Genomic DNA, 27,644 nt, shown 5'->3' with positions numbered 1-27,644 from the left:
ACTTGTTTTGGAGTGGTGTGTGCCTCTTTTCAAAAGTTATTGAACTGGATGCTCTGCCAATGGAGAACCCCATAGAATAGAGTGATGATGGAAATTGAACATCTAGAGTAAATAATAGCACATTAAAGACTTGTAGTATGTTCTTTAGGGTCAAATAAATATTTAGCAACTTGTTTTGGAGTGGTGTGTGCCTCTTTTCAAAAGTTATTGAACTGGATGCTCTGCCAATGGAGAACCCCATAGAATAGAGTGATGATGGAAATTGAACATCTAGAGTAAATAATAGCACATTAAAGACTTGTAGTATGTTCTTTAGGGTCAAATAAATATTTAGCAACTTGTTTTGGAGTGGTGTGTGCCTCTTTTCAAAAGTTATTGAACTGGATGCTCTGCCAATGGAGAACCCCATAGAATAGAGTGATGATGGAAAGTGAACATCTAGAGTAAATAATAGCACATTAAAGACTTGTAGTATGTTCTTTAGGGTCAAATAAATATTTAGCAACTTGTTTTGGAGTGGTGTGTGCCTCTTTTCAAAAGTTATTGAACTGGATGCTCTGCCAATGGAGAACCCCATAGAATAGAGTGATGATGGAAAGTGAACATCTAGAGTAAATAATAGCACATTAAAGACTTGTAGTATGTTCTTTAGGGTCAAATAAATATTTAGCAACTTGTTTTGGAGTGGTGTGTGCCTCTTTTCAAAAGTTATTGAACTGGATGCTCTGCCAATGGAGAACCCCATAGAATAGAGTGATGATGGAAAGTGAACATCTAGAGTAAATAATAGCACATTAAAGACTTGTAGTATGTTCTTTAGGGTCAAATAAATATTTAGCAACTTGTTTTGGAGTGGTGTGTGCCTCTTTTCAAAAGTTATTGAACTGGATGCTCTGCCAATGGAGAACCCCATAGAATAGAGTGATGATGGAAATTGAACATCTAGAGTAAATAATAGCACATTAAAGACTTGTAGTATGTTCTTTAGGGTCAAATAAATATTTAGCAACTTGTTTTGGAGTGGTGTGTGCCTCTTTTCAAAAGTTATTGAACTGGATGCTCTGCCAATGGAGAACCCCATAGAATAGAGTGATGATGGAAATTGAACATCTAGAGTAAATAATAGCACATTAAAGACTTGTAGTATGTTCTTTAGGGTCAAATAAATATTTAGCAACTTGTTTTGGAGTGGTGTGTGCCTCTTTTCAAAAGTTATTGAACTGGATGCTCTGCCAATGGAGAACCCCATAGAATAGAGTGATGATGGAAAGTGAACATCTAGAGTAAATAATAGCACATTAAAGACTTGTAGTATGTTCTTTAGGGTCAAATAAATATTTAGCAACTTGTTTTGGAGTGGTGTGTGCCTCTTTTCAAAAGTTATTGAACTGGATGCTCTGCCAATGGAGAACCCCATAGAATAGAGTGATGATGGAAATTGAACATCTAGAGTAAATAATAGCACATTAAAGACTTGTAGTATGTTCTTTAGGGTCAAATAAATATTTAGCAACTTGTTTTGGAGTGGTGTGTGCCTCTTTTCAAAAGTTATTGAACTGGATGCTCTGCCAATGGAGAACCCCATAGAATAGAGTGATGATGGAAATTGAACATCTAGAGTAAATAATAGCACATTAAAGACTTGTAGTATGTTCTTTAGGGTCAAATAAATATTTAGCAACTTGTTTTGGAGTGGTGTGTGCCTCTTTTCAAAAGTTATTGAACTGGATGCTCTGCCAATGGAGAACCCCATAGAATAGAGTGATGATGGAAAGTGAACATCTAGAGTAAATAATAGCACATTAAAGACTTGTAGTATGTTCTTTAGGGTCAAATAAATATTTAGCAACTTGTTTTGGAGTGGTGTGTGCCTCTTTTCAAAAGTTATTGAACTGGATGCTCTGCCAATGGAGAACCCCATAGAATAGAGTGATGATGGAAATTGAACATCTAGAGTAAATAATAGCACATTAAAGACTTGTAGTATGTTCTTTAGGGTCAAATAAATATTTAGCAACTTGTTTTGGAGTGGTGTGTGCCTCTTTTCAAAAGTTATTGAACTGGATGCTCTGCCAATGGAGAACCCCATAGAATAGAGTGATGATGGAAATTGAACATCTAGAGTAAATAATAGCACATTAAAGACTTGTAGTATGTTCTTTAGGGTCAAATAAATATTTAGCAACTTGTTTTGGAGTGGTGTGTGCCTCTTTTCAAAAGTTATTGAACTGGATGCTCTGCCAATGGAGAACCCCATAGAATAGAGTGATGATGGAAATTGAACATCTAGAGTAAATAATAGCACATTAAAGACTTGTAGTATGTTCTTTAGGGTCAAATAAATATTTAGCAACTTGTTTTGGAGTGGTGTGTGCCTCTTTTCAAAAGTTATTGAACTGGATGCTCTGCCAATGGAGAACCCCATAGAATAGAGTGATGATGGAAATTGAACATCTAGAGTAAATAATAGCACATTAAAGACTTGTAGTATGTTCTTTAGGGTCAAATAAATATTTAGCAACTTGTTTTGGAGTGGTGTGTGCCTCTTTTCAAAAGTTATTGAACTGGATGCTCTGCCAATGGAGAACCCCATAGAATAGAGTGATGATGGAAATTGAACATCTAGAGTAAATAATAGCACATTAAAGACTTGTAGTATGTTCTTTAGGGTCAAATAAATATTTAGCAACTTGTTTTGGAGTGGTGTGTGCCTCTTTTCAAAAGTTATTGAACTGGATGCTCTGCCAATGGAGAACCCCATAGAATAGAGTGATGATGGAAAGTGAACATCTAGAGTAAATAATAGCACATTAAAGACTTGTAGTATGTTCTTTAGGGTCAAATAAATATTTAGCAACTTGTTTTGGAGTGGTGTGTGCCTCTTTTCAAAAGTTATTGAACTGGATGCTCTGCCACTGGAGAACCCCATAGAATAGAGTGATGATGGAAAGTGAACATCTAGAGTAAATAATAGCACATTAAAGACTTGTAGTATGTTCTTTAGGGTCAAATAAATATTTAGCAACTTGTTTTGGAGTGGTGTGTGCCTCTTTTCAAAAGTTATTGAACTGGATGCTCTGCCAATGGAGAACCCCATAGAATAGAGTGATGATGGAAAGTGAACATCTAGAGTAAATAATAGCACATTAAAGACTTGTAGTATGTTCTTTAGGGTCAAATAAATATTTAGCAACTTGTTTTGGAGTGGTGTGTGCCTCTTTTCAAAAGTTATTGAACTGGATGCTCTGCCAATGGAGAACCCCATAGAATAGAGTGATGATGGAAATTGAACATCTAGAGTAAATAATAGCACATTAAAGACTTGTAGTATGTTCTTTAGGGTCAAATAAATATTTAGCAACTTGTTTTGGAGTGGTGTGTGCCTCTTTTCAAAAGTTATTGAACTGGATGCTCTGCCAATGGAGAACCCCATAGAATAGAGTGATGATGGAAAGTGAACATCTAGAGTAAATAATAGCACATTAAAGACTTGTAGTATGTTCTTTAGGGTCAAATAAATATTTAGCAACTTGTTTTGGAGTGGTGTGTGCCTCTTTTCAAAAATTATTGAACTGGATGCTGTGCCACTGGAGAACCCCATAGAATAGAGTGATGATGGAAATTGAACATCTAGAGTAAATAATAGCGCATTAAATACTTGTAGTATGTTCTTTACTGTCAAACAAATATTTAGCAACTTGTTTTGGAGTGGTGTGTGCCTCTTTTCAAAAGTTATTGAAATTGATGCTGTGCCAACACATAACACATTAATAACACATTAATAACGCATAACACATCAAAGACTTGTCAAGTCAAGAAGCTTTTTATTGTCATTTCAACCATATATAGCTGTTGCAGTACACAGTGAAATGAGACAACGTTTCTCCAGGATCAAGGTGCTACATAAAACAAAGACAGGGCTAAGGACATGTAAGTAGTCTTAGCCACATAAAGTGCAACTGTGCAACCTGGTGCAAACAGTGCAGGACAAGACAAGCAAGACAGTGCAGGACAAAAGACAGTGCAGGACAAAAAACAGTGCAGACATTAAGTTACAAGAAAATACACAAAAGACAATAAACAGTAACAGAAACGGCGCCGACCGACCGGTGTAAATACTGAATGTTCAAACAATATTTTGTGCAGTAAAAGAATGAACAGCAGCAGGTTCTTAGCAGCAGGTCCTTTGGATTATATATGGAGTTGTGCAAAAAATAGTAGATGACTGAGATATTGTCCAATATGTGCAAAGACTTGTAGTATGTTCTTTAGGGTCAAATAAATATTTAGCAACTTGTTTTGGAGTGGTGTGTGCCTCTTTTCAAAAGTTATTGAACTGGATGCTCTGCCAATGGAGAACCCCATAGAATAGAGTGATGATGGAAAGTGAACATCTACAGTAAATAATAGCACATTAAAGACTTGTAGTATGTTCTTTAGGGTCAAATAAATATTTAGCAACTTGTTTTGGAGTGGTGTGTGCCTCTTTTCAAAAGTTATTGAACTGGATGCTCTGCCAATGGAGAACCCCATAGAATAGAGTGATGATGGAAAGTGAACATCTAGAGTAAATAATAGCACATTAAAGACTTGTAGTATGTTCTTTAGGGTCAAATAAATATTTAGCAACTTGTTTTGGAGTGGTGTGTGCCTCTTTTCAAAAGTTATTGAACTGGATGCTCTGCCAATGGAGAACCCCATAGAATAGAGTGATGATGGAAATTGAACATCTAGAGTAAATAATAGCACATTAAAGACTTGTAGTATGTTCTTTAGGGTCAAATAAATATTTAGCAACTTGTTTTGGAGTGGTGTGTGCCTCTTTTCAAAAGTTATTGAACTGGATGCTCTGCCAATGGAGAACCCCATAGAATAGAGTGATGATGGAAATTGAACATCTAGAGTAAATAATAGCACATTAAAGACTTGTAGTATGTTCTTTAGGGTCAAATAAATATTTAGCAACTTGTTTTGGAGTGGTGTGTGCCTCTTTTCAAAAGTTATTGAACTGGATGCTCTGCCAATGGAGAACCCCATAGAATAGAGTGATGATGGAAATTGAACATCTAGAGTAAATAATAGCACATTAAAGACTTGTAGTATGTTCTTTAGGGTCAAATAAATATTTAGCAACTTGTTTTGGAGTGGTGTGTGCCTCTTTTCAAAAGTTATTGAACTGGATGCTCTGCCAATGGAGAACCCCATAGAATAGAGTGATGATGGAAATTGAACATCTAGAGTAAATAATAGCACATTAAAGACTTGTAGTATGTTCTTTAGGGTCAAATAAATATTTAGCAACTTGTTTTGGAGTGGTGTGTGCCTCTTTTCAAAAGTTATTGAACTGGATGCTCTGCCAATGGAGAACCCCATAGAATAGAGTGATGATGGAAAGTGAACATCTAGAGTAAATAATAGCACATTAAAGACTTGTAGTATGTTCTTTAGGGTCAAATAAATATTTAGCAACTTGTTTTGGAGTGGTGTGTGCCTCTTTTCAAAAGTTATTGAACTGGATGCTCTGCCAATGGAGAACCCCATAGAATAGAGTGATGATGGAAATTGAACATCTAGAGTAAATAATAGCACATTAAAGACTTGTAGTATGTTCTTTAGGGTCAAATAAATATTTAGCAACTTGTTTTGGAGTGGTGTGTGCCTCTTTTCAAAAGTTATTGAACTGGATGCTCTGCCAATGGAGAACCCCATAGAATAGAGTGATGATGGAAATTGAACATCTAGAGTAAATAATAGCACATTAAAGACTTGTAGTATGTTCTTTAGGGTCAAATAAATATTTAGCAACTTGTTTTGGAGTGGTGTGTGCCTCTTTTCAAAAGTTATTGAACTGGATGCTCTGCCAATGGAGAACCCCATAGAATAGAGTGATGATGGAAAGTGAACATCTAGAGTAAATAATAGCACATTAAAGACTTGTAGTATGTTCTTTAGGGTCAAATAAATATTTAGCAACTTGTTTTGGAGTGGTGTGTGCCTCTTTTCAAAAGTTATTGAACTGGATGCTCTGCCAATGGAGAACCCCATAGAATAGAGTGATGATGGAAATTGAACATCTAGAGTAAATAATAGCACATTAAAGACTTGTAGTATGTTCTTTAGGGTCAAATAAATATTTAGCAACTTGTTTTGGAGTGGTGTGTGCCTCTTTTCAAAAGTTATTGAACTGGATGCTCTGCCAATGGAGAACCCCATAGAATAGAGTGATGATGGAAATTGAACATCTAGAGTAAATAATAGCACATTAAAGACTTGTAGTATGTTCTTTAGGGTCAAATAAATATTTAGCAACTTGTTTTGGAGTGGTGTGTGCCTCTTTTCAAAAGTTATTGAACTGGATGCTCTGCCAATGGAGAACCCCATAGAATAGAGTGATGATGGAAATTGAACATCTAGAGTAAATAATAGCACATTAAAGACTTGTAGTATGTTCTTTAGGGTCAAATAAATATTTAGCAACTTGTTTTGGAGTGGTGTGTGCCTCTTTTCAAAAGTTATTGAACTGGATGCTCTGCCAATGGAGAACCCCATAGAATAGAGTGATGATGGAAATTGAACATCTAGAGTAAATAATAGCACATTAAAGACTTGTAGTATGTTCTTTAGGGTCAAATAAATATTTAGCAACTTGTTTTGGAGTGGTGTGTGCCTCTTTTCAAAAGTTATTGAACTGGATGCTCTGCCAATGGAGAACCCCATAGAATAGAGTGATGATGGAAAGTGAACATCTAGAGTAAATAATAGCACATTAAAGACTTGTAGTATGTTCTTTAGGGTCAAATAAATATTTAGCAACTTGTTTTGGAGTGGTGTGTGCCTCTTTTCAAAAGTTATTGAACTGGATGCTCTGCCAATGGAGAACCCCATAGAATAGAGTGATGATGGAAATTGAACATCTAGAGTAAATAATAGCACATTAAAGACTTGTAGTATGTTCTTTAGGGTCAAATAAATATTTAGCAACTTGTTTTGGAGTGGTGTGTGCCTCTTTTCAAAAGTTATTGAACTGGATGCTCTGCCAATGGAGAACCCCATAGAATAGAGTGATGATGGAAATTGAACATCTAGAGTAAATAATAGCACATTAAAGACTTGTAGTATGTTCTTTAGGGTCAAATAAATATTTAGCAACTTGTTTTGGAGTGGTGTGTGCCTCTTTTCAAAAGTTATTGAACTGGATGCTCTGCCAATGGAGAACCCCATAGAATAGAGTGATGATGGAAAGTGAACATCTAGAGTAAATAATAGCACATTAAAGACTTGTAGTATGTTCTTTAGGGTCAAATAAATATTTAGCAACTTGTTTTGGAGTGGTGTGTGCCTCTTTTCAAAAGTTATTGAACTGGATGCTCTGCCAATGGAGAACCCCATAGAATAGAGTGATGATGGAAATTGAACATCTAGAGTAAATAATAGCACATTAAAGACTTGTAGTATGTTCTTTAGGGTCAAATAAATATTTAGCAACTTGTTTTGGAGTGGTGTGTGCCTCTTTTCAAAAGTTATTGAACTGGATGCTCTGCCAATGGAGAACCCCATAGAATAGAGTGATGATGGAAATTGAACATCTAGAGTAAATAATAGCACATTAAAGACTTGTAGTATGTTCTTTAGGGTCAAATAAATATTTAGCAACTTGTTTTGGAGTGGTGTGTGCCTCTTTTCAAAAGTTATTGAACTGGATGCTCTGCCAATGGAGAACCCCATAGAATAGAGTGATGATGGAAATTGAACATCTAGAGTAAATAATAGCACATTAAAGACTTGTAGTATGTTCTTTAGGGTCAAATAAATATTTAGCAACTTGTTCTGGAGTGGTGTGTGACTCTTTCAAAAGTTATTGAACTGGATGCTCTGCCAATGGAGAACCCCATAGAATAGAGTGATGATGGAAATTGAACATCTAGAGTAAATAATAGCACATTAAAGACTTGTAGTATGTTCTTTAGGGTCAAATAAATATTTAGCAACTTGTTTTGGAGTGGTGTGTGCCTCTTTTCAAAAGTTATTGAACTGGATGCTCTGCCAATGGAGAACCCCATAGAATAGAGTGATGATGGAAATTGAACATCTAGAGTAAATAATAGCACATTAAAGACTTGTAGTATGTTCTTTAGGGTCAAATAAATATTTAGCAACTTGTTTTGGAGTGGTGTGTGCCTCTTTTCAAAAGTTATTGAACTGGATGCTCTGCCAATGGAGAACCCCATAGAATAGAGTGATGATGGAAATTGAACATCTAGAGTAAATAATAGCACATTAAAGACTTGTAGTATGTTCTTTAGGGTCAAATAAATATTTAGCAACTTGTTTTGGAGTGGTGTGTGCCTCTTTTCAAAAGTTATTGAACTGGATGCTCTGCCAATGGAGAACCCCATAGAATAGAGTGATGATGGAAATTGAACATCTAGAGTAAATAATAGCACATTAAAGACTTGTAGTATGTTCTTTAGGGTCAAATAAATATTTAGCAACTTGTTTTGGAGTGGTGTGTGCCTCTTTTCAAAAGTTATTGAACTGGATGCTCTGCCAATGGAGAACCCCATAGAATAGAGTGATGATGGAAATTGAACATCTAGAGTAAATAATAGCACATTAAAGACTTGTAGTATGTTCTTTAGGGTCAAATAAATATTTAGCAACTTGTTTTGGAGTGGTGTGTGCCTCTTTTCAAAAGTTATTGAACTGGATGCTCTGCCAATGGAGAACCCCATAGAATAGAGTGATGATGGAAATTGAACATCTAGAGTAAATAATAGCACATTAAAGACTTGTAGTATGTTCTTTAGGGTCAAATAAATATTTAGCAACTTGTTTTGGAGTGGTGTGTGCCTCTTTTCAAAAGTTATTGAACTGGATGCTCTGCCAATGGAGAACCCCATAGAATAGAGTGATGATGGAAATTGAACATCTAGAGTAAATAATAGCACATTAAAGACTTGTAGTATGTTCTTTAGGGTCAAATAAATATTTAGCAACTTGTTTTGGAGTGGTGTGTGCCTCTTTTCAAAAGTTATTGAACTGGATGCTCTGCCAATGGAGAACCCCATAGAATAGAGTGATGATGGAAATTGAACATCTAGAGTAAATAATAGCACATTAAAGACTTGTAGTATGTTCTTTAGGGTCAAATAAATATTTAGCAACTTGTTCTGGAGTGGTGTGTGACTCTTATCAAAAGTTATTGAACTGGATGCTCTGCCAATGGAGAACCCCATAGAATAGAGTGATGATGGAAATTGAACATCTAGAGTAAATAATAGCACATTAAAGACTTGTAGTATGTTCTTTAGGGTCAAATAAATATTTAGCAACTTGTTTTGGAGTGCTTTGTGCCTCTTTTCAAAAGTTATTGAACTGGATGCTCTGCCAATGGAGAACCCCATAGAATAGAGTGATGATGGAAATTGAACATCTAGAGTAAATAATAGCACATTAAAGACTTGTAGTATGTTCTTTAGGGTCAAATAAATATTTAGCAACTTGTTTTGGAGTGGTGTATGCCTCTTTTCAAAAGTTATTGAACTGGATGCTCTGCCAATGGAGAACCCCATAGAATAGAGTGATGATGGAAATTGAACATCTAGAGTAAATAATAGCACATTAAAGACTTGTAGTATGTTCTTTAGGGTCAAATAAATATTTAGCAACTTGTTTTGGAGTGGTGTGTGCCTCTTTTCAAAAGTTATTGAACTGGATGCTCTGCCAATGGAGAACCCCATAGAATAGAATGATGATGGAAATTGAACATCTAGAGTAAATAATACCACATTAAAGACTTGTAGTATGTTCTTTAGGGTCAAATAAATATTTAGCAACTTGTTTTGGAGTGGTGTGTGCCTCTTTTCAAAAGTTATTGAACTGGATGCTCTGCAAATGGAGAACCCCATAGAATAGAGTGATGATGGAAAGTGAACATCTAGAGTAAATAATAGCACATTAAGGACTTGTAGTATGTTCTTTAGGGTCAAATAAATATTTAGCAACTTGTTTTGGAGTGGTGTGTGCCTCTTTTCAAAAGTTATTGAACTGGATGCTCTGCCAATGGAGAACCCCATAGAATAGAGTGATGATGGAAATTGAACATCTAGAGTAAATAATAGCACATTAAGACTTGTAGTATGTTCTTTAGGGTCAAATAAATATTTAGCAACTTGTTTTGGAGTGGTGTGTGCCTCTTTTCAAAAGTTATTGAACTGGATGCTCTGCCAATGGAGAACCCCATAGAATAGAGTGATGATGGAAAGTGAACATCTAGAGTAAATAATAGCACATTAAAGACTTGTAGTATGTTCTTTAGGGTCAAATAAATATTTAGCACTTGTTTTGGAGTGGTGTGTGCCTCTTTTCAAAAGTTATTGAACTGGATGCTCTGCCAATGGAGAACCCCATAGAATAGAGTGATGATGGAAATTGAACATCTAGAGTAAATAATAGCACATTAAAGACTTGTAGTATGTTCTTTAGGGTCAAATAAATATTTAGCAACTTGTTCTGGAGTGGTGTTGACTCTTTTCAAAAGTTATTGAACTGGATGTTCTGCCAATGGAGAACCCCATAGAATAGAGTGATGATGGAAATTGAACATCTAGAGTAAATAATAGCACATTAAAGACTTGTAGTATGTTCTTTAGGGTCAAATAAATATTTAGCAACTTGTTTTGGAGTGGTGTGTGCCTCTTTTCAAAAGTTATTGAACTGGATGCTCTGCCAATGGAGAACCCCATAGAATAGAGTGATGATGGAAAGTGAACATCTAGAGTAAATAATAGCACATTAAAGACTTGTAGTATGTTCTTTAGGGTCAAATAAATATTTAGCAACTTGTTTTGGAGTGGTGTGTGACTCTTATCAAAAGTTATTGAACTGGATGCTCTGCCACTGGAGAACCCCATAGAATAGAGTGATGATGGAAATTGAACATCTAGAGTAAATTATAGCACATTAAAGACTTGTAGTATGTTCTTTAGGGTCAAATAAATATTTAGCAACTTGTTTTGGAGTGTTGTGTGCCTCTTTTCAAAAGTTATTGAACTGGATGCTCTGCCAATGGAGAACCCCATAGAATAGAGTGATGATGTAAATTGAACATCTACAGTAAATAATAGCACATTAAAGACTTGTAATATGTTCTTTAGGGTCAAAAAAATATTTAGCAACTTGTTTTGGAGTGGTGTGTGACTCTTTTCAAAAGTTATTGAACTGGATGCTCTGCCAATGGAGAACCCCATAGAATAGAGTGATGATGGAAATTGAACATCTAGAGTAAATAATAGCACATTAAAGACTTGTAGTATGTTCTTTAGGGTCAAATAAATATTTAGCAACTTGTTTTGGAGTGGTGTGTGCCTCTTTTCAAAAGTTATTGAACTGGATGCTCTGCCAATGGAGAACCCCATAGAATAGAGTGATGATGGAAATTGAACATCTAGAGTAAATAATAGCACATTAAAGACTTGTAGTATGTTCTTTAGGGTCAAATAAATATTTAGCAACTTGTTTTGGAGTGGTGTGTGCCTCTTTTCAAAAGTTATTGAACTGGATGCTCTGCCAATGGAGAACCCCATAGAATAGAGTGATGATGGAAAGTGAACATCTAGAGTAAATAATAGCACATTAAAGACTTGTAGTATGTTCTTTAGGGTCAAATAAATATTTAGCAACTTGTTTTGGAGTGGTGTGTGCCTCTTTTCAAAAGTTATTGAACTGGATGCTCTGCCAATGGAGAACCCCATAGAATAGAGTGATGATGGAAAGTGAACATCTAGAGTAAATAATAGCACATTAAAGACTTGTAGTATGTTCTTTAGGGTCAAATAAATATTTAGCAACTTGTTTGGAGTGGTGTGTGCCTCTTTTCAAAAGTTATTGAACTGGATGCTCTGCCACTGGAGAACCCCATAGAATAGAGTGATGATGGAAATTGAACATCTAGAGTAAATAATAGCACATTAAAGACTTGTAGTATGTTCTTTAGGGTCAAATAAATATTTAGCAACTTGTTTTGGAGTGGTGTGTGCCTCTTTTCAAAAGTTATTGAACTGGATGCTCTGCCAATGGAGAACCCCATAGAATAGAGTGATGATGGAAATTGAACATCTAGAGTAAATAATAGCACATTAAAGACTTGTAGTATGTTCTTTAGGGTCAAATAAATATTTAGCAACTTGTTCTGGAGTGGTGTGTGACTCTTTTCAAAAGTTATTGAACTGGATGCTCTGCCAATGGAGAACCCCATAGAATAGAGTGATGATGGAAAGTGAACATCTAGAGTAAATAATAGCACATTAAAGACTTGTAGTATGTTCTTTAGGGTCAAATAAATATTTAGCAACTTGTTTTGGAGTGGTGTGTGCCTCTTTTCAAAAGTTATTGAACTGGATGCTCTGCCAATGGAGAACCCCATAGAATAGAGTGATGATGGAAATTGAACATCTAGAGTAAATAATAGCACATTAAAGACTTGTAGTATGTTCTTTAGGGTCAAATAAATATTTAGCAACTTGTTTTGGAGTGGTGTGTGCCTCTTTTCAAAAGTTATTGAACTGGATGCTCTGCCAATGGAGAACCCCATAGAATAGAGTGATGATGGAAATTGAACATCTAGAGTAAATAATAGCACATTAAAGACTTGTAGTATGTTCTTTAGGGTCAAATAAATATTTAGCAACTTGTTTTGGAGTGGTGTGTGCCTCTTTTCAAAAGTTATTGAACTGGATGCTCTGCCAATGGAGAACCCCATAGAATAGAGTGATGATGGAAAGTGAACATCTAGAGTAAATAATAGCACATTAAAGACTTGTAGTATGTTCTTTAGGGTCAAATAAATATTTAGCAACTTGTTTGGAGTGGTGTGTGCCTCTTTTCAAAAGTTATTGAACTGGATGCTCTGCCAATGGAGAACCCCATAGAATAGAGTGATGATGGAAATTGAACATCTAGAGTAAATAATAGCACATTAAAGACTTGTAGTATGTTCTTTAGGGTCAAATAAATATTTAGCAACTTGTTTTGGAGTGGTGTGTGCCTCTTTTCAAAAGTTATTGAACTGGATGCTCTGCCAATGGAGAACCCCATAGAATAGAGTGATGATGGAAATTGAACATCTAGAGTAAATAATAGCACATTAAAGACTTGTAGTATGTTCTTTAGGGTCAAATAAATATTTAGCAACTTGTTTTGGAGTGGTGTGTGCCTCTTTTCAAAAGTTATTGAACTGGATGCTCTGCCAATGGAGAACCCCATAGAATAGAGTGATGATGGAAATTGAACATCTAGAGTAAATAATAGCACATTAAAGACTTGTAGTATGTTCTTTAGGGTCAAATAAATATTTAGCAACTTGTTTTGGAGTGGTGTGTGCCTCTTTTCAAAAGTTATTGAACTGGATGCTCTGCCAATGGAGAACCCCATAGAATAGAGTGATGATGGAAATTGAACATCTAGAGTAAATAATAGCACATTAAAGACTTGTAGTATGTTCTTTAGGGTCAAATAAATATTTAGCAACTTGTTTTGGAGTGGTGTGTGCCTCTTTTCAAAAGTTATTGAACTGGATGCTCTGCCAATGGAGAACCCCATAGAATAGAGTGATGATGGAAATTGAACATCTAGAGTAAATAATAGCACATTAAAGACTTGTAGTATGTTCTTTAGGGTCAAATAAATATTTAGCAACTTGTTTTGGAGTGGTGTGTGCCTCTTTTCAAAAGTTATTGAACTGGATGCTCTGCCAATGGAGAACCCCATAGAATAGAGTGATGATGGAAAGTGAACATCTAGAGTAAATAATAGCACATTAAAGACTTGTAGTATGTTCTTTAGGGTCAAATAAATATTTAGCAACTTGTTTTGGAGTGGTGTGTGCCTCTTTTCAAAAGTTATTGAACTGGATGCTCTGCCAATGGAGAACCCCATAGAATAGAGTGAAGATGGAAATTGAACATCTAGAGTAAATTATAGCACATTAAAGACTTGTAGTATGTTCTTTAGGGTCAAATAAATATTTAGCAACTTGTTTGGAGTGGTGTGTGCCTCTTTTCAAAAGTTATTGAACTGGATGCTCTGCCAATGGAGAACCCCATAGAATAGAGTGATGATGGAAAGTGAACATCTAGAGTAAATAATAGCACATTAAAGACTTGTAGTATGTTCTTTAGGGTCAAATAAATATTTAGCAACTTGTTTTGGAGTGGTGTGTGCCTCTTTTCAAAAGTTATTGAACTGGATGCTCTGCCAATGGAGAACCCCATAGAATAGAGTGATGATGGAAATTGAACATCTAGAGTAAATAATAGCACATTAAAGACTTGTAGTATGTTCTTTAGGGTCAAATAAATATTTAGCAACTTGTTTTGGAGTGGTGTGTGCCTCTTTTCAAAAGTTATTGAACTGGATGCTCTGCCAATGGAGAACCCCATAGAATAGAGTGATGATGGAAATTGAACATCTAGAGTAAATAATAGCACATTAAAGACTTGTAGTATGTTCTTTAGGGTCAAATAAATATTTAGCAACTTGTTTTGGAGTGGTGTGTGCCTCTTTTCAAAAGTTATTGAACTGGATGCTCTGCCAATGGAGAACCCCATAGAATAGAGTGATGATGGAAATTGAACATCTAGAGTAAATAATAGCACATTAAAGACTTGTAGTATGTTCTTTAGGGTCAAATAAATATTTAGCAACTTGTTCTGGAGTGGTGTGTGACTCTTTTCAAAAGTTATTGAACTGGATGCTCTGCCAATGGAGAACCCCATAGAATAGAGTGATGATGGAAATTGAACATCTAGAGTAAATAATAGCACATTAAAGACTTGTAGTATGTTCTTTAGGGTCAAATAAATATTTAGCAACTTGTTTTGGAGTGGTGTGTGCCTCTTTTCAAAAGTTATTGAACTGGATGCTCTGCCAATGGAGAACCCCATAGAATAGAGTGATGATGGAAAGTGAACATCTGCAGTAAATAATAGCACATTAAAGACTTGTAGTATGTTCTTTAGGGTCAAATAAATATTTAGCAACTTGTTCTGGAGTGGTGTGTGACTCTTTTCAAAAGTTATTGAACTGGATGCTCTGCCAATGGAGAACCCCATAGAATAGAGTGATGATGGAAATTGAACATCTAGAGTAAATAATAGCACATTAAAGACTTGTAGTATGTTCTTTAGGGTCAAATAAATATTTAGCAACTTGTTTTGGAGTGGTGTGTGCCTCTTTTCAAAAGTTATTGAACTGGATGCTCTGCCAATGGAGAACCCCATAGAATAGAGTGATGATGGAAATTGAACATCTAGAGTAAATAATAGCACATTAAAGACTTGTAGTATGTTCTTTAGGGTCAAATAAATATTTAGCAACTTGTTTTGGAGTGGTGTGTGCCTCTTTTCAAAAGTTATTGAACTGGATGCTCTGCCACTGGAGAACCCCATAGAATAGAGTGATGATGGAAATTGAACATCTAGAGTAAATAATAGCACATTAAAGACTTGTAGTATGTTCTTTAGGGTCAAATAAATATTTAGCAACTTGTTTTGGAGTGGTGTGTGCCTCTTTTCAAAAGTTATTGAACTGGATGCTCTGCCACTGGAGAACCCCATAGAATAGAGTGATGATGGAAATTGAACATCTAGAGTAAATAATAGCACATTAAAGACTTGTAGTATGTTCTTTAGGGTCAAATAAATATTTAGCAACTTGTTTTGGAGTGGTGTGTGCCTCTTTTCAAAAGTTATTGAACTGGATGCTCTGCCAATGGAGAACCCCATAGAATAGAGTGATGATGGAAAGTGAACATCTAGAGTAAATAATAGCACATTAAAGACTTGTAGTATGTTCTTTAGGGTCAAATAAATATTTAGCAACTTGTTTTGGAGTGGTGTGTGCCTCTTTTCAAAAGTTATTGAACTGGATGCTCTGCCAATGGAGAACCCCATAGAATAGAGTGATGATGGAAAGTGAACATCTAGAGTAAATAATAGCACATTAAAGACTTGTAGTATGTTCTTTAGGGTCAAATAAATATTTAGCAACTTGTTTTGGAGTGGTGTGTGCCTCTTTTCAAAAGTTATTGAACTGGATGCTCTGCCAATGGAGAACCCCATAGAATAGAGTGATGATGGAAATTGAACATCTAGAGTAAATAATAGCACATTAAAGACTTGTAGTATGTTCTTTAGGGTCAAATAAATATTTAGCAACTTGTTCTGGAGTGGTGTGTGACTCTTATCAAAAGTTATTGAACTGGATGCTCTGCCAATGGAGAACCCCATAGAATAGAGTGATGATGGAAATTGAACATCTAGAGTAAATAATAGCACATTAAAGACTTGTAGTATGTTCTTTAGGGTCAAATAAATATTTAGCAACTTGTTCTGGAGTGGTGTGTGACTCTTTTCAAAAGTTATTGAACTGGATGCTCTGCCAATGGAGAACCCCATAGAATAGAGTGATGATGGAAATTGAACATCTAGAGTAAATAATAGCACATTAAAGACTTGTAGTATGTTCTTTAGGGTCAAATAAATATTTAGCAACTTGTTTTGGAGTGGTGTGTGCCTCTTTTCAAAAGTTATTGAACTGGATGCTCTGCCAATGGAGAACCCCATAGAATAGAGTGATGATGGAAATTGAACATCTAGAGTAAATAATAGCACATTAAAGACTTGTAGTATGTTCTTTAGGGTCAAATAAATATTTAGCAACTTGTTTTGGAGTGGTGTGTGCCTCTTTTCAAAAGTTATTGAACTGGATGCTCTGCCAATGGAGAACCCCATAGAATAGAGTGATGATGGAAATTGAACATCTAGAGTAAATAATAGCACATTAAAGACTTGTAGTATGTTCTTTAGGGTCAAATAAATATTTAGCAACTTGTTCTGGAGTGGTGTGTGACTCTTATCAAAAGTTATTGAACTGGATGCTCTGCCAATGGAGAACCCCATAGAATAGAGTGATGATGGAAATTGAACATCTAGAGTAAATAATAGCACATTAAAGACTTGTAGTATGTTCTTTAGGGTCAAATAAATATTTAGCAACTTGTTCTGGAGTGGTGTGTGACTCTTTTCAAAAGTTATTGAACTGGATGCTCTGCCAATGGAGAACCCCATAGAATAGAGTGATGATGGAAATTGAACATCTAGAGTAAATAATAGCACATTAAAGACTTGTAGTATGTTCTTTAGGGTCAAATAAATATTTAGCAACTTGTTTTGGAGTGGTGTGTGCCTCTTTTCAAAAGTTATTGAACTGGATGCTCTGCCAATGGAGAACCCCATAGAATAGAGTGATGATGGAAAGTGAACATCTACAGTAAATAATAGCACATTAAAGACTTGTAGTATGTTCTTTAGGGTCAAATAAATATTTAGCAACTTGTTTTGGAGTGGTGTGTGCCTCTTTTCAAAAGTTATTGAACTGGATGCTCTGCCACTGGAGAACCCCATAGAATAGAGTGATGATGGAAAGTGAACATCTAGAGTAAATAATAGCACATTAAAGACTTGTAGTATGTTCTTTAGGGTCAAATAAATATTTAGCAACTTGTTTTGGAGTGGTGTGTGCCTCTTTTCAAAAGTTATTGAACTGGATGCTCTGCCACTGGAGAACCCCATAGAATAGAGTGATGATGGAAATTGAACATCTAGAGTAAATAATAGCACATTAAAGACTTGTAGTATGTTCTTTAGGGTCAAATAAATATTTAGCAACTTGTTTTGGAGTGGTGTGTGCCTCTTTTCAAAAGTTATTGAACTGGATGCTCTGCCACTGGAGAACCCCATAGAATAGAGTGATGATGGAAATTGAACATCTAGAGTAAATAATAGCACATTAAAGACTTGTAGTATGTTCTTTAGGGTCAAATAAATATTTAGCAACTTGTTTTGGAGTGGTGTGTGCCTCTTTTCAAAAGTTATTGAACTGGATGCTCTGCCAATGGAGAACCCCATAGAATAGAGTGATGATGGAAAGTGAACATCTAGAGTAAATAATAGCACATTAAAGACTTGTAGTATGTTCTTTAGGGTCAAATAAATATTTAGCAACTTGTTTTGGAGTGGTGTGTGCCTCTTTTCAAAAGTTATTGAACTGGATGCTCTGCCAATGGAGAACCCCATAGAATAGAGTGATGATGGAAATTGAACATCTAGAGTAAATAATAGCACATTAAAGACTTGTAGTATGTTCTTTAGGGTCAAATAAATATTTAGCAACTTGTTTTGGAGTGGTGTGTGCCTCTTTTCAAAAGTTATTGAACTGGATGCTCTGCCAATGGAGAACCCCATAGAATAGAGTGATGATGGAAAGTGAACATCTAGAGTAAATAATAGCACATTAAAGACTTGTAGTATGTTCTTTAGGGTCAAATAAATATTTAGCAACTTGTTTTGGAGTGGTGTGTGCCTCTTTTCAAAAGTTATTGAACTGGATGCTCTGCCAATGGAGAACCCCATAGAATAGAGTGATGATGGAAATTGAACATCTAGAGTAAATAATAGCACATTAAAGACTTGTAGTATGTTCTTTAGGGTCAAATAAATATTTAGCAACTTGTTTTGGAGTGGTGTGTGCCTCTTTTCAAAAGTTATTGAACTGGATGCTCTGCCACTGGAGAACCCCATAGAATAGAGTGATGATGGAAATTGAACATCTAGAGTAAATAATAGCACATTAAAGACTTGTAGTATGTTCTTTAGGGTCAAATAAATATTTAGCAACTTGTTTTGGAGTGGTGTGTGCCTCTTTTCAAAAGTTATTGAACTGGATGCTCTGCCAATGGAGAACCCCATAGAATAGAGTGATGATGGAAATTGAACATCTAGAGTAAATAATAGCACATTAAAGACTTGTAGTATGTTCTTTAGGGTCAAATAAATATTTAGCAACTTGTTTTGGAGTGGTGTGTGCCTCTTTTCAAAAGTTATTGAACTGGATGCTCTGCCAATGGAGAACCCCATAGAATAGAGTGATGATGGAAATTGAACATCTAGAGTAAATAATAGCACATTAAAGACTTGTAGTATGTTCTTTAGGGTCAAATAAATATTTAGCAACTTGTTTTGGAGTGGTGTGTGCCTCTTTTCAAAAGTTATTGAACTGGATGCTCTGCCAATGGAGAACCCCATAGAATAGAGTGATGATGGAAATTGAACATCTAGAGTAAATAATAGCACATTAAAGACTTGTAGTATGTTCTTTAGGGTCAAATAAATATTTAGCAACTTGTTTTGGAGTGGTGTGTGCCTCTTTCAAAAGTTATTGAACTGGATGCTCTGCCAATGGAGAACCCCATAGAATAGAGTGATGATGGAAATTGAACATCTAGAGTAAATAATAGCACATTAAAGACTTGTAGTATGTTCTTTAGGGTCAAATAAATATTTAGCAACTTGTTTTGGAGTGGTGTGTGCCTCTTTTCAAAAGTTATTGAACTGGATGCTCTGCCAATGGAGAACCCCATAGAATAGAGTGATGATGGAAATTGAACATCTAGAGTAAATAATAGCACATTAAAGACTTGTAGTATGTTCTTTAGGGTCAAATAAATATTTAGCAACTTGTTTTGGAGTGGTGTGTGCCTCTTTTCAAAAGTTATTGAACTGGATGCTCTGCCAATGGAGAACCCCATAGAATAGAGTGATGATGGAAATTGAACATCTAGAGTAAATAATAGCACATTAAAGACTTGTAGTATGTTCTTTAGGGTCAAATAAATATTTAGCAACTTGTTCTGGAGTGGTGTGTGCCTCTTTTCAAAAGTTATTGAACTGGATGCTCTGCCAATGGAGAACCCCATAGAATAGAGTGATGATGGAAATTGAACATCTAGAGTAAATAATAGCACATTAAAGACTTGTAGTATGTTCTTTAGGGTCAAATAAATATTTAGCAACTTGTTTTGGAGTGGTGTGTGCCTCTTTTCAAAAGTTATTGAACTGGATGCTCTGCCAATGGAGAACCCCATAGAATAGAGTGATGATGGAAATTGAACATCTAGAGTAAATAATAGCACATTAAAGACTTGTAGTATGTTCTTTAGGGTCAAATAAATATTTAGCAACTTGTTTTGGAGTGGTGTGTGCCTCTTTTCAAAAGTTATTGAACTGGATGCTCTGCCAATGGAGAACCCCATAGAATAGAGTGATGATGGAAATTGAACATCTAGAGTAAATAATAGCACATTAAAGACTTGTAGTATGTTCTTTAGGGTCAAATAAATATTTAGCAACTTGTTTTGGAGTGGTGTGTGCCTCTTTTCAAAAGTTATTGAACTGGATGCTCTGCCAATGGAGAACCCCATAGAATAGAGTGATGATGGAAAGTGAACATCTAGAGTAAATAATAGCACATTAAAGACTTGTAGTATGTTCTTTAGGGTCAAATAAATATTTAGCAACTTGTTTTGGAGTGGTGTGTGCCTCTTTTCAAAAGTTATTGAACTGGATGCTCTGCCAATGGAGAACCCCATAGAATAGAGTGATGATGGAAATTGAACATCTAGAGTAAATAATAGCACATTAAAGACTTGTAGTATGTTCTTTAGGGTCAAATAAATATTTAGCAACTTGTTTTGGAGTGCTTTGTGCCTCTTTTCAAAAGTTATTGAACTGGATGCTCTGCCAATGGAGAACCCCATAGAATAGAGTGATGATGGAAATTGAACATCTAGAGTAAATAATAGCACATTAAAGACTTGTAGTATGTTCTTTAGGGTCAAATAAATATTTAGCAGTTTGTTTTGGAGTGGTGTGTGCCTCTTTTCAAAAGTTATTGAACTGGATGCTCTGCCAATGGAGAACCCCATAGAATAGAGTGATGATGGAAAGTGAACATCTACAGTAAATAATAGCACATTAAAGACTTGTAGTATGTTCTTTAGGGTCAAATAAATATTTAGCAACTTGTTTTGGAGTGGTTTGTGCCTCTTTTCAAAAGTTATTGAACTGGATGCTCTGCCACTGGAGAACCCCATAGAATAGAGTGATGATGGAAATTGAACATCTAGAGTAAATTATAGCACATTAAAGACTTGTAGTATGTTCTTTAGGGTCAAATAAATATTTAGCAACTTGTTCTGGAGTGGTGTGTGCCTCTTTTCAAAAGTTATTGAACTGGATGCTCTGCCAATGGAGAACCCCATAGAATAGAGTGATGATGGAAAGTGAACATCTACAGTAAATAATAGCACATTAAAGACTTGTAGTATGTTCTTTAGGGTCAAATAAATATTTAGCAACTTGTTTTGGAGTGGTGTGTGCCTCTTTTCAAAAGTTATTGAACTGGATGCTCTGCCACCGGAGAACCCCATAGAATAGAGTGATGAGGGAAATTGAACATCTAGAGTAAATAATTCATTTTCACTTGTTTAGCACTTTGATAGAAATAACACTCTACACTAATAATAATAATAATAATAATAATAATAATAATAATAATAATAATAATAATAATAATAATGTTAACAATAACAGTAGCAAAATGGTAGCGTTAAAGATAGAGACAAGTTCTCTCCCATTCTGCTCTCCTTCACTTCCACTCTCTTCTTTTAAGAGCAAATTAGAGCCCATTATAGACAAATAAATAGATAGATAAAATAGGTTAATAGGCAAAATAGTTCAATGACTCCACCCATACGGAGGAGTTACTGAGCGTTAGCATTAGTTAGCTTCCGGTTGGACATGGGACACAAGCCGAGGCTTGATCCACCTACGGCTGGCCGCCTCAGAGGAGTGTGTTCAGTGATCAAAGGCCGAAACACCCGTTGAGCCTGAGGTGCACTGCTGATGATGTGTCCTGAAATTCATAAAATGTTTGTTTAACAACCTTAAATAAACCATTAATTATAAAATAATTCTTTTTTAATAATAAATAAATGAATGAATGAATGAATAATTAATTTAATTAATTAATTGAACACACCCCCTTTCTTAGGAAAATCCTAAAACTTGGAGACTGACTCACTCAAATCAGTGGCTCACCTCCTTGTTCCTCAAGGCCCATTTGGGACCTAAATACAAACAAAGTTCTGACAGAGCGATAGCTGTAGCAATAACATGCGTCGGCCAGTGCCTTTCCCTTGTCTCCCTATCTAACCACTCAGGTTAAGACCCTGTGATGGGGGGAGTCATTGTACTCTTTCAAAAACCTAACCCTACCCTAACCCTAACCCTAACCCTATCCTAACCCTAATCCTAACCCTAACCCTATCCCTAACCCTACCATAACCAACTTTTTCAGACTGTGGCATTATAATAGGTGGAAACTAACCATAACCAACTATACCAAACCTAATTTATTAACTTTTTTCATATTAGTTAGAAACCTAACCATAACCAACTTTTTCAGACTGTGGCATTATAATAGGTGGAAACTAACCATAACCAACTATACCGAACCTAATTTATTAACTTTTTTCATATTAGTTAGAAACCTAACCATAACCAACTTTTTCAGACTGTGGCATTATAATAGGTGGAAACTAACCATAACCAACTATACCGAACCTAATTTATTAACTTTTTTCATATTAGTTAGAAACCTAACCATAACCAACTTTTTCAGACTGTGGCATTATAATAGGTGGAAACTAACCATAACCAACTATACCGAACCTAATTTATTAACTTTTTTCATATTAGTTAGAAACCTAACCATAACCAACTTTTTCAGACTGTGGCATTATAATAGGTGGACATCACATGTCGACCAGAACCTCAACCTAACCATAACCGATTTTATTTTTTATTACAACTGTTTCCTTTTTTCTTTTTTTCTTTCTTTCTGCCTCTTCTTTTTCTTTTTCTTTTTTTCTTTTGGTACCATCTTTATCTGGGATTCTTTAGGCCAGTGCACCACAAGGACATGATTCCTCAAATTAAACATCTATTTCTAAACCTAACCTTGCCAGTGCCACTGAACTCCTTATGATCGGGGGATATCATTTAATTATATATAATATTTTTTTCTCCTTCTCTTTCTCTTTTTCACCATAATATATAATTTTCTTTTTTATTTTTGAGGCTTTTTAGGGACAACGGATCTGAGAGTGGATGAGGGGTATAGCAGGGGATCTTTCCTTTTCTTTCCCCAATCTTAAAGCTCTTTTTAAGGGATAAATAATCTTTATTCTCTTTAGAATGCATATTTTTCAATGGGGGATTGAATTTGGACTACGTATCCCAGCATTCCCCTCTTCTTTCTCCTCTTCCCATTTCCTGTCTCTAGCCTTAATTGTTTCTCTTCAACACCTGATTACATTTAGCATTTAGGCTCAGGGACCAATCAGCTCTCCACCCCAATTGAAGAACTCCTTGCTCCAAACACTTTTAGTAACGGGGAGCAGGACAGAACTTCATAGTCCTCTGAAGCAGCGACTGTGTCGCGAAACGTCAGGACATCGCTTTTAAACTTGTTTGGATGGCTTTTTTTCTTTTTTGCTACAGTGTGCACACTGATTCTTTTAAAGGATTACTTTTTTCAATAAAGAGGATTAATTGATTTTTTCCTGGACTGAGCCTATTGTTTGGAGAAGAGTTCTGCTGGAGGCCGTTTGGCTGAATCCTCTTGGACCAGTCTTCAGTGTTTGGACACCAGACGGATCTCTCTATGGTCCGGTGGGGTAAGACTCATAGATTTTTATCAGATTAATTAAATCTTGGTCCTCTGTTTCCATGGCCACACTGAGCAACAGATTTGCTGTCCTAGAGAACTTACAAGCAGATGGGGTGGAGAATGCAATACAGACATCACATATTGTTCTTGATAAGCAATATTTTAAACTCATTCAGATTACACATCACATACAGATTATAAGTCATGCTATACACACTGATGCCTTTCCCAAGGGTATGTCTAAGCAAGTGAATAGGTTGACCAAATTTATTAAACCAGCATGTCCCAATAATGTAGTCTTACAGTATGTTGCCGATAACACCAACCAATGGATGCGACGGAACATGCGGCTCCTTCTTGACCACTATACGGTGACCCAATCTAGTTTGCTGACTAACATAAAAGAGTGGCTTGATTCGGCTTGGGAACAAGTATGTAAGTGGGCCCGAAACCGATATAAACATAGATTAAAAATCGATACGTTGACTGTGACTAAGAATTTGATTGTAAATCAATGTTCTTTTGATCAGGAAGTGATGGCGGTTTCTTCTGGCACCTCTGCTTTGACTTCTGTACAGACCCTTCCCAATGTAGATTTGGATCGATCAGAACATGCAGGTTTTTCTTGTGAGCCCTCGTCTCGGATCTCCACAAACTTGATCCCACAGGTCCATTCGACGGTGGTTGATGTCAGTTTCTGCAAGGCCAAACCGGTCACGGTTGAGGCAGAGATGCATCATTTGCCCACAGAGGATTTGATCCAATTGTGTGATACTCCAGATAGAACTCTAGTACTTGGAGATAAGATTGTTGATAGTGAGATACAATCATGTGATATTGTCTTCAGTAATGTAGCTGTCCCTATATCACAAACTATTCTGCCTTGTACCCCTAATTCTGACTCGGTGAAGGAGGCCGATTCGGGATCAGGTAAAGAGGCTGTGATGAAGGACATAATAAAGGACTCTTGACCAAGGTCTTATCTGAAGCCTCCTCATTTTTAACTCCATCTTCTTCCCGGCCTTCCGTATCACCCCTGCGTTTGTCTGACATTTCAGTGAATGATGCTCCGCTCCGAGCAGCTTCAACTCAACAGGCTGAGATGGTTTTGGAGAGAGCTGGTTCTCCCCGTTTCCCTGTCAAACATCCCAGATCTACCAGAAAGATTCAGGATTGGCATTTGAAGGTTCACAAACCGATCGTATTCATAGGAGATTCCAATTTGGCTCGTATTCCACAGTTTTATAATCCTTTGGTACAGATAGACAGTTTTCCGGGTGCTAACTTCTTACACATCGCTAAGGTCTTGCAGAAACTGACACCTAATCCGAATACTCAGAAGGTAATCCTGGCTTTGGGCATCAACAACAAAGAACAACTGCTCCAACAGACATCTAAGAAACAGTTACAAGAATTGTGGAGATCGGCGGCGACAGCTTTCCCCAATGCGATGGTCTATACCCCTGTGATCCACTTCTCTGATCTGCTCCCTGCCTCTCAACAGAAAAACCTGAAGAAACTCAATGAGTTTATTTGTACCAGTACTAAGTTTCTTACTGAACTTTCCCCTCTTAGGTTTAGGGTGAACCCTAAGGATCCGGTCCACTGGACTAGGCAGACGGCGATCGACATTTTGGCACATTGGCTGGACCAATTAAACTACTAGATTCGGAAAAGTGTATCTCGGTTCAACACACCGTACGAAATAACATTATTAACCTCTCTAGAACATTTATACTTACAGATTCGCAGGAGCAGCTCCTGAGCAGGGGTCTGACTTTTGTGCCGACGCCACGGAGGGTGGTTCCTGGAGAGCTCTTGGAAGACGTCCATGCCTTTTAATAGAACGTTGAAATTGTTAGACTATTTTGATTATGAATCGGATATAGAACGTTTACCCTTTCTTAATAAATCAAATTGGACCCCCAAGATTGAGACAATTTCTTCACCCATTTCAAAACTAGTTCAGAATAATTACAGGACAGTTACCTTATTAAATTCTCCATTGTTGGATAGGGATAATTTGGATCGACATCAGAGATTAGCTTTGACACAATTGAAGAACAACAAAGATATTGTTATAAAACCTGCTGACAAAGGCTCGGCTGTAGTCATATTGGACAGACAACAATATTTGTTGGAAGCTCGTCGACAACTTGACAATCCAGATCATTATATTCGATTACCACACTCGATACAGAATCAAACGCAGTCTTTATTGATTGTCTTCCAAAAATTACAGACTAAAGGTTACATTAATCATAAACAAAAAATGTACCTCATAGGACCGAATCCACCACGGCCACGATGCTTCTATCTGCTTCCCAAGGTACACAAAGATCCTAAGGCATGGACGACGGTTCCCCAGGGCCGCCCTATCGTGTCCGATTGTGGCAGCGAGTCGTACAATTCAGCACAATATGTCGACCATTTTTTGAATCCACTTTCTCAAATTCACGACAGTTATTTAAAAGACGCGTATGATTTCATAGAGAAGATTCGGGACAAATCCTTTCCTGGTCATGCTTTTCTCTTTACAGCTGACATCGAATCACTTTACACCAACATTGATGATGGAAATAAAATAAATAAATAAATAAATATTTCAAATATGTCAAATAAATATTTAGCAACTTGTTTTGGAGTGGTGTGTGCCTCTTTTCAAAAGTTATTGAACTGGATGCTCTGCCAATGGAGAACCCCATAGAATAGAGTGATGATGGAAAGTGAACATCTAGAGTAAATAATAGCACATAACATCTAGAGTAAATAATAGCACATTAAAGACTTGTAGTATGTTCTTTAGGGTCAAATAAATATTTAGCAACTTGTTCTGGAGTGGTGTGTGCCTCTTTTCAAAAGTTATTGAACTGGATGCTCTGCCACTGGAGAACCCCGTAGAATAGAGTGATGATGGAAATTGAACATCTAGAGTAAATAATAGCACATTAAAGACTTGTAGTATGTTCTTTAGGGTCAAATAAATATTTAGCAACTTGTTTTGGAGTGGTGTGTGACTCTTATCAAAAGTTATTGAACTGGATGCTCTGCCAATGGAGAACCCCATAGAATAGAGTGAAGATGGAAAGTGAACATCTAGAGTAAATTATAGCACATTAAAGACTTGTAGTATGTTCTTTAGGGTCAAATAAATATTTAGCAACTTGTTTTGGAGTGGTGTGTGCCTCTTTTCAAAAGTTATTGAACTGGATGCTCTGCCAATGGAGAACCCCATAGAATAGAGTGATGATGGAAAGTGAACATCTAGAGTAAATAATAGCACATTAAAGACTTGTAGTATGTTCTTTAGGGTCAAATAAATATTTAGCAACTTGTTTTGGAGTGGTGTGTGCATCTTTTCAAAAGTTATTGACTGGGTTGTTTATAAAATATTTTTTTAGTTTTTTGCCGCTGTGGTTAGTGGCAAAAGGCATCAGTTTTCTCTTGTGGCTGTTAGAGCATTTTATTACTATGGGGGCAGTTGTAGCTTAGTGGTTAGAGTGTTGGGCTTGTAACCAAAGAGTTGCCGGTTCGAGTCTCACGGCCAGAGTGTTGCGACTGTGGTGCCCTTGAGCAAGGCACCTTACCCTAATTGCTCCCCACACTGCTCCGGAGGTCCGGGGGTTAAAGAGGTCATATTTCGAATATGCGTTTCACTTATTGGTATCCTCATCCAAACACACACTCCTGTCCAACCCACTTGTTACAGCACTTCTGGAAAACCATTTATTGTTAAGGTAAGCTAATTGTCATGATTTCCATATCGAAATCTGAAATAACCAGCTGTAGATGCTATTTACACTAAGAAAAATAGATATATTTTTATTTTCACTGACAATATCAGCATTTTTACGTAATGCTATTTACATCAGGTGTAAATACTAATTAGATGCTATCTATATTGGCAGATAGTTGCACCTCAGCATTTTTGAAGATTAACAGGATCCATTAATTATCAGAGTGAAAATTATTATATTTATTAAAATTTTTAAATGGATGCTACATAGTTGTGAGAA

The 27,644-nt window shown here is 36.1% G+C and overlaps 1 protein-coding gene and 1 long non-coding RNA gene across 7 annotated transcripts; both read left to right on the top strand.

Annotated features, from left to right (window-relative positions):
* The first annotated feature begins 22,126 nt into the window (after window positions 1–22,126).
* On the top strand, window positions 22,127–22,972 carry LOC125139363. The gene is made up of 2 exons (XR_007138412.1): window positions 22,127–22,596; window positions 22,705–22,972. It is a non-coding gene; the product is annotated as an uncharacterized LOC125139363 (long non-coding RNA).
* Window positions 22,973–23,408: 436 nt separating this feature from the next.
* LOC113657183 lies at window positions 23,409–24,632 on the top strand. Of its 6 annotated transcripts, none has more exons than XR_007138411.1 (3): window positions 23,409–23,635; window positions 23,934–24,063; window positions 24,159–24,632. XR_007138411.1 is itself a non-coding variant. In XM_047802917.1 (3 exons), the coding sequence occupies exons 2-3, from the start codon at window positions 23,961–23,963 to the stop codon at window positions 24,597–24,599; spliced, it is 540 nt and encodes a 179-aa protein (XP_047658873.1). In that variant the 5' UTR covers window positions 23,410–23,635; window positions 23,934–23,960; the 3' UTR covers window positions 24,600–24,632. The 6 variants fall into 6 exon arrangements, 4 of the variants coding, with proteins under 4 accessions (XP_047658873.1, XP_047658870.1, XP_047658872.1 ...); XM_047802917.1 differs by having other exon boundaries at window positions 23,410–23,635; window positions 23,934–24,059; XR_003444115.2 differs by having other exon boundaries at window positions 23,411–23,635; window positions 23,926–24,063.
* The last annotated feature ends 3,012 nt before the right edge of the window (window positions 24,633–27,644 follow it).

The sequence above is a fragment of the Tachysurus fulvidraco genome, chromosome 18 (genome assembly GCF_022655615.1).
Source record: "Tachysurus fulvidraco isolate hzauxx_2018 chromosome 18, HZAU_PFXX_2.0, whole genome shotgun sequence".
NCBI lineage: Eukaryota > Metazoa > Chordata > Actinopteri > Siluriformes > Bagridae > Tachysurus > Tachysurus fulvidraco.
The sequence above is the reverse complement of the archived record's forward strand: the minus strand, read 5'-3'. Positions and strand labels throughout refer to the sequence as shown.

Coding starts and splice junctions, on each gene's coding strand:
- LOC113657183 (XM_047802914.1), top strand. CDS start 23,688: ATGGCCACACTGAGCAACAGATTTGCTGTCCTAGAGAACTTACAAGCA. Junction 24,060..24,158: donor TTGATTCGGCTTGGGAACAA/GTATGTAAGTGG, acceptor TCTTTTGATCAG/GAAGTGATGGCGGTTTCTTC.